Source organism: Tamandua tetradactyla, chromosome 9 (assembly GCF_023851605.1).
Source record: "Tamandua tetradactyla isolate mTamTet1 chromosome 9, mTamTet1.pri, whole genome shotgun sequence".
Taxonomy (NCBI): Eukaryota; Metazoa; Chordata; class Mammalia; order Pilosa; family Myrmecophagidae; genus Tamandua; species Tamandua tetradactyla.
Window position 1 is genome coordinate 113,272,245 of NC_135335.1, and position 12,219 is coordinate 113,284,463.

The following is a 12,219-nucleotide window of genomic DNA, read 5'->3' on the forward strand; positions in this document are numbered from 1 at the left end:
GGCTTAGTAAGACGCGCGGATCTTAGTTTCTTCTCCAGGAAAGCTACTAGGGGAGTAGAAACGATACGGAAAGTGCCCAAAGCCACAACAGAGATAAAAAAGACAGCGTACCCCATCCTGGAACGGCTAGCATGCTGAGAGAATCAGCTCGGGTGAGATCGCCGAGGTGCGAGGGCCTCACCGGGCGGGGCGGGAAGCGGCCAGAGTTACTCCCTTGCCCCTTCCCGGGCCGGCTGGGAGAATCGGAGAGGCGATCCCCTGAAACCAAGGCGGCTGGCGCCCACACCACGCGCAGCCCCCCGGACCAACTGAGAGAATTGGATCGGAAACCCCCAGGCCGCGGAGAACGGTGACGGGTGGAGGAGGCCCCTTCCAAACCCGTGACTCCCGGGGAACGTGCACTCTCTCGGGCGGGCCGCGGCCGCTGGTGCCCATCCGCCACGCTTGTTGCCCAGGGCCGACTAGGAAATTCGGACGGACTCTTTCCCGGGCTGCGGCAACCAGCAACCCTCCCTGCGTTCGGACCCCGGGCCGGTTCAAGCCACTTCGGCTAGCGAATCCCCCGGACTGTGAGAGTTTTCCAAAGTTTAAGGTCCCACAGCACCTTTTACTGGTGGGACCCACAGACAAACGTGTGCCACGAGCGCCACCTACTGGGCAGGATAAGAAAAACAGAACCCAGAGATTTCACAGAAAAATCTTCCAAACTTTTGGATCCAATACCCAGGGAAATCTGTCTAAATGCGCAGACGCCAACAGAAGATAACGGATCACGCTCAAATAATTGAAAATATGGCCAAGTCAAAGGAACAAACCAATAGTTCAAATGAGATACAGGAGCTGAGACAACTAATGTTAAATATACGAACAGAAATGGAAAACCTCTTCAAAAACGAAATCGATAAATTGAGGGAGGACATGAAGAAGACATGGGCTGAACATAAAGAAGAAATAGAAAAACTGAAAAAAAAATCACAGAACTTATGGAAGTGAAGGACAAAGTAGAAAAGACAGAAAAAACAATGGATACCTACAATGATAGAGTCAAAGAGACAGAAGATAGAATTAGTGATTTGGAGGATGGAACATCTGAATTCCAAAAACAAACAGAAACTATCGGGAAAAGAATGGAAAAATTTGAACAGGGTATCAGGGAATTCAAGGACAATATGAACCGCACAAATATACGTGTTGCGGGTGTCCGAGAAGGAGAAGAGAAGGGAAAAGGAGGAGAAAAACTAATGGAAGAAATTTTCACTGAAAATTTCCCAACTCTTATGAAAGACCTAAAATTACAGATCCAAGAAGTGCAGCGCACCCCAAAGAGATTAGACCCAAATAGGCGTTCGCCAAGACACTTACTAGTTAGAATGTCAGAGGTCAAAGAGAAAGAGAGGATCTTGAAAGCAGCAAGAGAAAAACAATCCATCACATACAAGGGAAACCCAATAAGACTATGTGTAGATTTCTCAGCAGAAACCATGGAGGCTAGAAGACAGTGGGATGATATATTTAAATTACTAAAAGGGAAAAACTGCCAACCAAGACTCCTATATCCAGCAAAATTGTCCTTCAAAAATGAGGGAGAAATTAAAACATTCTCAGACAAAAAGTCACTGAGAGAATTTGTGACCAAGAGACCAGCTCTGCAAGAAATACTAAAGGGAGCACTAGAGTCAGATAGAAAAAGACAGAAGAGAGAGGTATGGAGAAGAGTGTAGAAAGGAGGAAAGTCAGATACGATATATATAATACAAAAGGCAAAATGGCAGAGGAAAATATTATCGAAACAGTAATAACACTAAATGTTAATGGACTGAATTCCCCAATCAAAAGACATAGATTGGCAGAATGGATTAAAAAACAGGATCCTTCTATATGCTGTCTACAGGAAACACATCTTAGACCCAAAGATAAACATAGGTTGAAAGTGAAAGGTTGGGAAAAGATATTTCATGCAAATAACAACCAGAAAAGAGCAGGAGTGGCTATACTAATATCCAACAAGTTAGACTTCAAATGTAAAACAGTTAAAAGAGACAAAGAAGGACACTATATACTAATAAAAGGAACAATTAAACAAGAAGACATAACAATCATAAACATTTATGCACTGAACCAGAATGCCCCAAAATACGTGAGGAATACACTGCAAACACTGAAAAGGGAAATAGACGCAAATACCATAATAGTTGGAGACTTCAATTCCCCACTCTCATCAATGGACAGAACATCTAGACAGAGGATCAATAAAGAAATAGAGAATCTGAATATTACTATCAATGAGCTAGACTTAACAGACATTTATAGGACATTACATCCCACAACAGCAGGATACACCTTTTTCTCAAGTGCTCATGGATCATTCTCAAAGATAGACCATATGCTGGGTCACAAAGCAAGTCTTAACAAATTTAAAAAGATTGAAATCATACACAACACTTTCTCGGATCATAAAGGAATGAAGTTGGAAATCAATAATAGGCGGACTGCCAGAAAATTCACAAATACCTGGAGGCTCAACAACACACTCTTAAACAACGAGTGGGTCAAAGAAGAAATTGCAAGAGAAATTAGTAAATACCTCGAGGCAAATGAAAATGAAAACACAACATATCAAAACTTATGGGATGCAGCAAAGGCAGTGCTAAGAGGGAAATTTATTGCCCTAAATGCCTATATCAGAAAAGAAGAAAAGGTAAAAATGCAGGAATTAACTGTTCAATAGGAAGAACTGGAGAAAGAACAGCAAACTAATCCCAAAGCAAGCAAAATGAAAGAAATAACAAAGATCAGAGCAGAAATAAATGAAATTGAAAATATGAAAACAGTAGAGAAAATCAATAAGACCAGAAGTTGGTTCTATGAGAAAATCAATAAGATTGATGGGCCCCTATCAAGATTGACAAAAAGAAGAAGAGAGAGGATGCAAATAAATAAAATCAGAAATGGAAGAGGAGACATAACTACTGACCTCACAGAAATAAAGGAGGTAATAACAGGATACTATGAACAACTTTATGCTAATAAATACAATTTAGATGAAATGGACGGGTTCCTGGAAAGACATGAACAACCAACTTTGACTCAAGAAGAGATAGATGACCTCAACAAACCAATCACAAGTAAAGAAATTGAATTAGTCATTCAAAAGCTTCCAAAAAAGAAAAGTCCAGGACCAGATGGCTTCACATGTGAATTCTATCAAACGTTCCAGAAAGAATTAGTACCAATTCTCCTCAAACTCTTCAAAAAAATCGAAGTGGAGGGAAAACTACCTAATTCATTCTATGAAGCCAACATCACCCTCATACCAAAACCAGGCAAAGATATTACAAAAAAAGAAAACTACAGACCAATCTCTCTAATGAATACAGATGCAAAAATCCTCAATAAAATTCTAGCAAATCGTATCCAACAACACATTAAAAGAATTATACATCATGACCAAGTAGGATTCATCCCAGGTATGCAAGGATGGTTCAACATAAGAAAATCAATTAATGTAATACACCATATCAACAAATCAAAGCAGAAAAATCACATGATCATCTCAATTGATGCAGAGAAGGCATTTGACAAGATTCAACATCCTTTCCTGTTGAAAACACTTCAAAGGATAGGAATACAAGGGAACTTCCTTAAAATGATAGAGGGAATATATGAAAAACCCACAGCTAATATCATCCTCAATGGGGACAAATTGAAAACTTTCCCCCTAAGATCAGGAACAAGACAAGGATGTCCACTATCACCACTATTATTCAACATTGTGTTGGAGGTTCTAGCCAGAGCAATTAGACAAGAAAAAGAAATACAAGGCATCAAAATTGGAAAGGAAGAAGTAAAACTATCACTGTTTGCAGACGATATGATACTATATGTCGAAAACCCGGAAAAATCCACAAAAAAACTACTAGAGCTAATAAATGAGTACAGCAAAGTAGCAGGTTACAAGATCAACATTCAAAAATCTGTAGCATTTCTATACACTAGTAATGAACAAGCTGAGGGGGAAATCAAGAAACGAATCCCACTTACAATTGCAACTAAAAGAATAAAATACCTAGGAATAAATTTAATTAAAGAGACAAAAAACCTATACAAAGAAAACTACAAAAAACTGCTAAAAGAAATCACAGAAGACCTAAATAGATGGAAGGGCGTACCGTGTTCATGGATTGGAAGACTAAATATAGTTAAGATGTCAATCCTACCTAAATTGATTTACAGATTCAATGCAATACCAATCAAAATCCCAACAACATATTTTTCAGAAATAGAAAAACCAATAAGCAAATTTATATGGAAGGGCAGGGTACCCCGAATTGCTAAAAACATCTTGAGGAAAAAAAACGAAGCTGGAGGTCTCGCGATGCCTGACTTTAAGGCATATTATGAAGCCACAGTGGTCAAAACAGCATGGTATTGGCATAAAGATAGATATATCGACCAATGGAATCGAATAGAGTGCTCAGATATAGACCCTCTCATCTATGGACATTTGATCTTTGATAAGGCAGTCAAGCCAACTCACCTGGGACAGAACAGTCTCTTCAATAAATGGTGCCTAGAGAACTGGATATCCATATGCAAAAGAATGAAAGAAGACCCATCTCTCACACCCTATACAAAAGTTAACTCAAAATGGATCAAAGATCTAAACATTAGGTCTAAGACCATAAAACAGTTAGAGGAAAATGTTGGGAGATATCTTATGGATCTTACAACTGGAGGTGGTTTTATGGACCTTAAACCTAAAGCAAGAACACTGAAGAAGGAAATAAATAAATGGGAGCTTCTCAAAATTAAACACTTTTGTGCATCAGAGAACTTCATCAAGAAAGTAGAAAGACAGCCTACACAATGGGAGACAATATTTGGAAATGACATATCAGATAAGGGTCTAGTATCCAGAATTTATAAAGAGATTATTCAACTCAACAACAAAAAGACATCCAACCCAATTACAAAATGGGAAAAAGACTTAAACAGACACCTACCAGAAGAAGAAATACGGATGGCCAAGAGGTACATGAAGAGATGCTCAATGTCCCTGGCCATTAGAGAAATGCAAATCAAAACCACAATGAGATATCATCTCACACCCACCAGAATGGCCATTATCAACAAAACAGAAAATGACAAGTGCTGGAGAGGATGCGGAGAAAGAGGCACACTTATTCACTGCTGGTGGGAATGTCAAAGGGTGCAACCACTGTGGAAGGCAGTTTGGCGGTTCCTCAAAAAGCTGAATATAGAATTGCCATACGACCCAGCAATACCATTGCTAGGTATCTACTCAAAGGACTTAAGGGCAAAGACACAAACGGACATTTGCACACCAATGTTTATAGCAGCGTTATTTACAATTGCAAAGAGATGGAAACAGCCAAAATCTCCATCAACAGAAGAGTGGCTAAACAAACTGTGGTATATACATACGATGGAATATTATGCAGCTTTAAGACAAGATAAACTTGTGAACCATGTAATAACATGGATGGACCTAGAGAATATTATGCTGAGTGAATCCAGCCAAAAACTAAAGGACAAATACTGTATGGTCCCACTGTTGTGAACGGACATTCGAGAATAAACTTGAAATATGTCATTGGTAACAGAGTTCAGCAGGAGTTAGAAACAGGGTAAGACAATGGGTAATTGAAGCTGAAGGGATACAGATTGTGCAACAGGACTAGATACAAAAACTCAAAAATGGACAGCACAATAATACCTAATTGTAAAGTAATCATGTTAAAATACTGAATGAAGCTGCATCTGAGCTATAGGGTTTTTTTTTGTTTTTGTTTGCTTGTTGGTTTGTTTGTTGTTGTTGTTTTTTACTATTACTACTACTTTTATTTCTTTTCTTTATATTGACATTTTATATCTTTTTCTGTTGTGTTGCTAGTTCCTCTAAACTGATGCAAATGTACTAAGAAACAATGATCATGCATCTATGTGATGATGTTAAGAATTACTGAGTGCATATGTAGAATGGTATGATTTCTAAATGTTGTGTTAATTTCTTTTTTTTCTTTCCGTTAATAAAAAAAAAAAAAAAAAAAAAAAAAAAAACTGCTAAAAGAAATCACAGAAGGCCTAAATAGATGGAAGGGCATACCATGTTCATGGATTGGAAGACTAAATATAGTTAAGGTGTCAATCCTACCTAAATTGATCTACAGATTCAATGCAATACCAATCAAAATCTCAACAACTTATTTTTCAGAAATAGAAAAACCAATAAGCAAATTTATCTAGAAGGGCAGATTGCCCCGAATTGCTAAAAACATCTTGAGGAAAAAAAACGAAGCTGGAGGTCTCGCGCTGCCTGACTTTAAGGCATATTAAGAAGTCATAGTGGTCAAAACAGCATGGTATTGGCATAAAGATAGACATATCGACCAATGGAATCGAATAGAGTGCTCAGATATAGACCCTCTCATCTATGGGCATTTGATCTTTGATAAAGCAGCCAAGCCAACTCACCTGGGACAGAGCAGTCTCTTCAATAAAAGGTGCCTAGAGAACTGGATATCCATATGCAAAAGAATGAAAGAAGACCCATCTCTCACACCCTATACAAAAGTTAACTCAAAATGGATCAAAGATCTAAACATAGGTCTAAGACCATAAAACAGAGGAAAATGTTGGGAGATATCTTATGGATCTTACAACTGGAGGCGGTTTTATGGACCTTAAACCTAAAGCAAGAGCAGTGAAGAAGGAAATAAATAAATGGGAACTCCTCAAAATTAAACACTTTTGTGCATCAAAGAACTTCATCAAGAAAGTAGAAAGACAGCCTTCACAATGGGAGACAATATTTGGAAACGACATATCAGATAAAGGTCTAGTGTCCAGAATTTATAAAGAGATTGTTCATCTCAACAACAAAAAGACAGCCAACCCAATTACAAAATGGGAAAAAGACTTGAACAGACACCTATCAGAAGAGGAAATACAAATGGCCAAAAGGCACATGAAGAGATGCTCAATGTCCCTGGCCAATAGAGAAATGCAAATCAAAACCACAATGAGATATCATCTCACACCCACCAGAATGACCATTATCAACAAAACAGAAAATGACAAGTGCTGGAGAGGATGCGGAGAAAGAGGCACACTGATCCACTGTTGGTGGGAATGTCAAATGGTGCAACCACTGTGGAAGGCAGTTTGGCGGTTCCTCAAAAAGCTGAATATAGAATTGCCATACGACCGAGCAATACCATTGCTGGGAATCTACTCAAAGGACTTAAGGGCAAAGACACAAACGGACATTTGCACACCAATGTTTATAGCAGCGTTATTTACAATTGCAAAGAGATGGAAACAGCCGAAATCTCCATCAACAGAAGAGTGGCTAAACAAACTGTGGTATATACATACGATGGAATACTATGCAGCTTTAAGACAGGATAAACTTATGAAGCATGTAATAACATGGATGGACCTAGAGAACATTATGCTGAGTGAGTCTAGCCAAAAACTAAAGGACAAATACTGTATGGTCCCACTGATGTGAACAGACATTTGAGAATAAATCTGGAATATGTCCTTGATAACAGAGTCCAGCAGGAGGTAGAAACAGGGTAAGATAATGGCCAATTGGAGTTGAAGGGATACAGATGGTGTAACAGGACTAGATACAAAAACTCAAAAATGGACAGCACAATAATACCTAATTGTAAAGTAATCATGTTAAAACACTGAGTGAAGCTGCATCTGAACTATAGGTTTTTGTTTTGTTTTGTTTTGTTTTGATTTTACTATTATTACTTTTATTTTTTTCTCTATATTAACATTCTATATCTTTTTCGGTTATGTTGCTAGTTCTTCTAAACCAATGCAAAGTACTAAGAAATGATGATTATGCATCTATGTGATGATGTTAAGCATTAATGATTGCATATGTAGAATGGTATGATCTCTAAATGTTGGGTTAATTTCTTTTTTTCCGTTAATTAAAAAAAAAAAAAAAACAGAAGGGATAATTGGAGCTGAAGGGATACAGACTGTACAACGGGACTGGATATAAAAACTCAGAAATGGACAGCACAATACTACCCAATTGTAATGCAATTATGTTAAAACACTGAATGAAGCTGCATGTGAGGTATAGGTTTTTTGTTTTTGTTTTTTTTGTTTTTTTTCTTTCTATTATTGTTTTAATTCTTATTCTGTTATGTTTTTATTTCTTTTTCTAAATCGATGCAAATGTACTAAGAAATGATGAACATGCAACTATGTGATGTTATTAAGAATTACTGATTGTACATGTAGATTGGAATGATTTCTAATTGTTTTGTTAATTCTTTTTTTAATTAAAAAAATTAAATATTGTAATATGATCAAGTACATTGATCAGTGATTTCAAAAAAACAAAAAAAAAACTCAAGGGACTTGAAATTTTCTAGTTTAGCTTGTGTGTAATCCTGAAATGAGTTCATTATATCTTAATTTATGTACTTGCAAAAAAATCTATTCTATTTATAAAAAATTGGGTGACCACGCCACCAAAAAGCTAGGGATTTTTAGATGAATTTTCCAAACACCAACCAAAACCATTCCTGCCAATCCTAAAGAACATTTAGGGCATTATATAAGATTTTACAAAGTTTCCATGCACTAGGGTAACTTTCCAAAGCCTACAACCTCCAGATGGGTCCCCGGAGCAGATAAGTCCTGAAATGCAAAAAGGGCCAGCCTCTCCAGAACCCCTCCCCTACCCCATTGTATCGAAAGCCCTTCTAAGATGAAAAAGCTAGAGTGGTCGTAGCCCAAATACCCGTAAAGAACGAGAAAAAGATCAAAGGTGATGGTGGAGCTATACAGAGAAGGTAGGGTTTAATAAGTGAGTATGACTGCTGAATCATTATAGTGATATTTCTTTTACTCTCCAGTGTCTTAGAGCAGCTAGTAGTAAAAATCTAAAAATATAGAACTGCAACTCATACCAAACTCTGAAATCTGTTCTGGAACTAATTATTGATATGTACTATGGAATTTATTCTTTTTTGTATATCTGTTATTTTTCATAAAAAAGAAAAAAAATAAAGCCAATTGTGATGATAATTATACAGCTATACGATGATATTGTGAAACACTGATTGTATACTTTGGATGATCACATGGTATGTGATTATATAATATATATAGATAAAAAATAACAAAAAAGAAATTTTTAGATGAATTTTATTTATAGAAATATAGTAAATTAGCTAATTCAGGAAATCAGCAAAAAGTTATGAACACAACTTCATTACTAATAATTAGCAGAACTGAGTGGTTTAATATATAATATTATTTGGTATAAAATATACATTAAAATATTTTATTCTAACTTCATCCATTAGTTTTTGATCTTCTAATTTTTAACAAATCTAGAGCTAAGACTATAACTAAAACAGATTTGCTAAATAGTTTCAAATTACATGCCTCCTATATCAGACACCATTACGTTCTTAAAACCGAATGGCTTTTCCATTAAAATTCCTAAATATAAAGGAGTTAAACATCAATAGAACAAAAAATGCATTAAAAAAAGATCATAAATTTTAAAATGAAAATATTACATTAGATATATTATAAATTAAAAAGAATTTTCTGAAGAATATTCTGTGAGATAAAATGCATGAAATATTTTATAGTGGTTAAATTTAGAATATGTTTTTGCATACATCCTTGTCCACGGGGTTTAAAACACTGATGTACTGACTGAATGAGAAATGACAATTTAAAAATGAATAATAGATGGCATTATGTGTCACTTAAGGATAGAAGGAAGATGGACTATGTGCTTTGATTTGCAAATAATGTTCTTTATCCAAGTAGTTCTGTGTTTCCATTATTCTTGAACGAAAAGACTCTTTAAGTACTGTATGAAAAGGAGAACATCCTTTTACTGATGGAAAGCTTCTAATCTTATTCGGGTTGGATCTTCTGGATGTCTCAAGGCAATTCCATTACGTAGTAGCAGCTCAATATAAGGTGGCCAAAAGGAATCAATAATTTTGACATATGGATCATGTGGAACATCAAATAATCTATTTATAAGAATCTAGAAAAAATATCATTCAAAATATATTTTATTGGGGAAAAATCTGCTACAGCTAAATAAAACATTAATAAGTTTTTCACAAAAGAATGTTGATCTCTAAATCATAATTCTCATGTACTGACTTTGTTTTTTATAGACTACAGATATTTGTAGAGGGAAAAAGCTTGAAAATATATCTCTGTATCTTAACTTTTGAAAACACTTCCTGAAAACAATTTTCCCACTTAGCATTAATAATTTCTTTAGGATAGAAATTATTAGGATTTTTTAAAGACATTTACTTAAAACTATCTCTAAAAAAATATATAAGAAACTTAAAAAATTAACTATCAACAAAACCCAGAGTTCAAAAGAAACTGAGCACGCATGTCTTACTACCTGGAAAAAAAGAAATAATCTAAAAACCAAAACCAAACCAAAACAACAACAAAAAACAACCCAACCCTATTCTTCTGATAAATCTTTAAACAGTCAATTCTGTAATCAGCACTTTCTTCAACTTCATCCTGAATATCTTTGATTTCTTTATCAAACATGTTGAGCATTTCTCCATTAACCACAACTTGAAAAGCTGACTATTTGTAATAAATCATATAGGTTACTTCCCAAACTGCATTCCATGGAATTAGTCTCCCTAATGATCTTAGATCTTAAAAAAAAGCTTAGCTAATATAGTCAAATAAATTTGGGAAAGACTGCTAAGATATGCTAAGAATCAGATTACTTTTCCAAATCTATTGGCATTGTATATTTTTTTCAAGGAATACATATTTGCAATTCTTTGAACACTAACGTTCTAGGAACACAGTAAATGCTAAATGCAGTTCAATGATCACTGCCTTCCCAGGTACCTTCCAATGTTTCCACAAATTATAAATGAGAAACAGAAAAATTAAGGGACACACGCAATTAGTGATGGATCATTGAATAGATTCCTTATTTGAATTGCCAGGCAAAAGTTTTAACTGAAAGATGCTATTAATTTAAGGAACTTGGGGGGAAAAAAGCACCTTACAAATATAAAGTGCCACAAAAAATGAATAAAATTAACTTGTCAAGCTCTCATTGCAATTACATTTCATAATAATATTAATATATTAATTCTTGTCACCTATCATTAACTTCAGCTATTTCCAAGTCCGACCTCCTGAGAAAAAAAGCTTTTGGTTTCATCTCTTTAAAATATCATGATAAAGAATTAAGTATTATCCGTATTTTAAAGCAATTATTTATTTTAATACAATTTAAATCTAATTTTTCATTTATATTTTAATACTATTAATCAAACTTCTAGTAAGTGCCAAAATAGTTAAGTGCTAAAAATTCAATTTCAAATAAATACTTCTGTGAAGTTTTATTTTTCACTAAATTGCAATTTAAATATTGGTTACTTCTATCATTGCTAATATGAACCTGGGAGAAAAAATTTTATTTCTAAGTCTTAGATGATATTCCATAGTTTACTGGTTCTAAAATTACATATGTATTTCACATTTAACACATCAAATATTTGCCTAATAAATGACAATCTTTATTTAAAAATAAAAGGTTAAGTCATCCATGACAAACAAAAGTCTTCTTAGTTTCAGTAGAAACTGGAGTATCTAGTAATGTCAAAACATTCAAATAAAAGAATCTAAGAAATATTTGTATTTTGCTTTTTAAGCAATAAAATTCCGTATACGGGAATCTGAAGCACCAAAACTAGATAGTTGGTCAAAATAGAGATTTAAGGGCACAATTCATAAAATTATAATGAAACATGTTTTCTGAAATCAATTTCTTCTAAATTTAACAGTAATTAAAATAAAATTATTAAAATCTTTCTCTTCATAAGACTATCTTACCTTTATGCCCAGTTTACCATAGATAGTTCTATTAAGATTTTCTAAAATATTTAATAGATTTTACAATTTGTATTTTACGACTGAAGTACAAAACATTTTTTTAAGTGTTCAAGGTATCAAAGAGGAGACTATCAAGCAGAAAAAGAATTTCTCAGTCCTTATAATATGAAAAAAGAGCCTGAACTTATTTAAGAAAAAAATGTACACAAATTTGGTAACTTTGTGGAAAGAATCCTTAAGCAAACATAGATATTTTAGAACAAAGTTGTCAACTGAAGACTCCATCAATGTAAGGGCTTGGGA

The 12,219-nt window shown here is 34.8% G+C and overlaps 1 protein-coding gene across 5 annotated transcripts in view; it reads right to left on the reverse strand.

The window, feature by feature from the left end:
* Positions 1 to 12,219, reverse strand: part of CENPK (centromere protein K) — a 161,451-nt gene that overhangs the window by 79,871 nt on the left and 69,361 nt on the right. For 3 of the 5 annotated variants that reach the window (XM_077117311.1, XM_077117310.1, XM_077117312.1), the window contains exon 10: positions 9,268 to 10,069. The exons of 1 other annotated variant lie outside the window; for it this stretch is intronic. In XM_077117311.1, coding sequence (XP_076973426.1) covers positions 9,911 to 10,069 — 159 coding nt within the window. In that variant the 3' untranslated portion in view covers positions 9,268 to 9,910. Of the gene's footprint in view, positions 1 to 9,267; positions 10,070 to 12,219 lie in introns of those variants that run through there. One more of the 5 variants, XM_077117314.1, reaches the window with a different exon arrangement.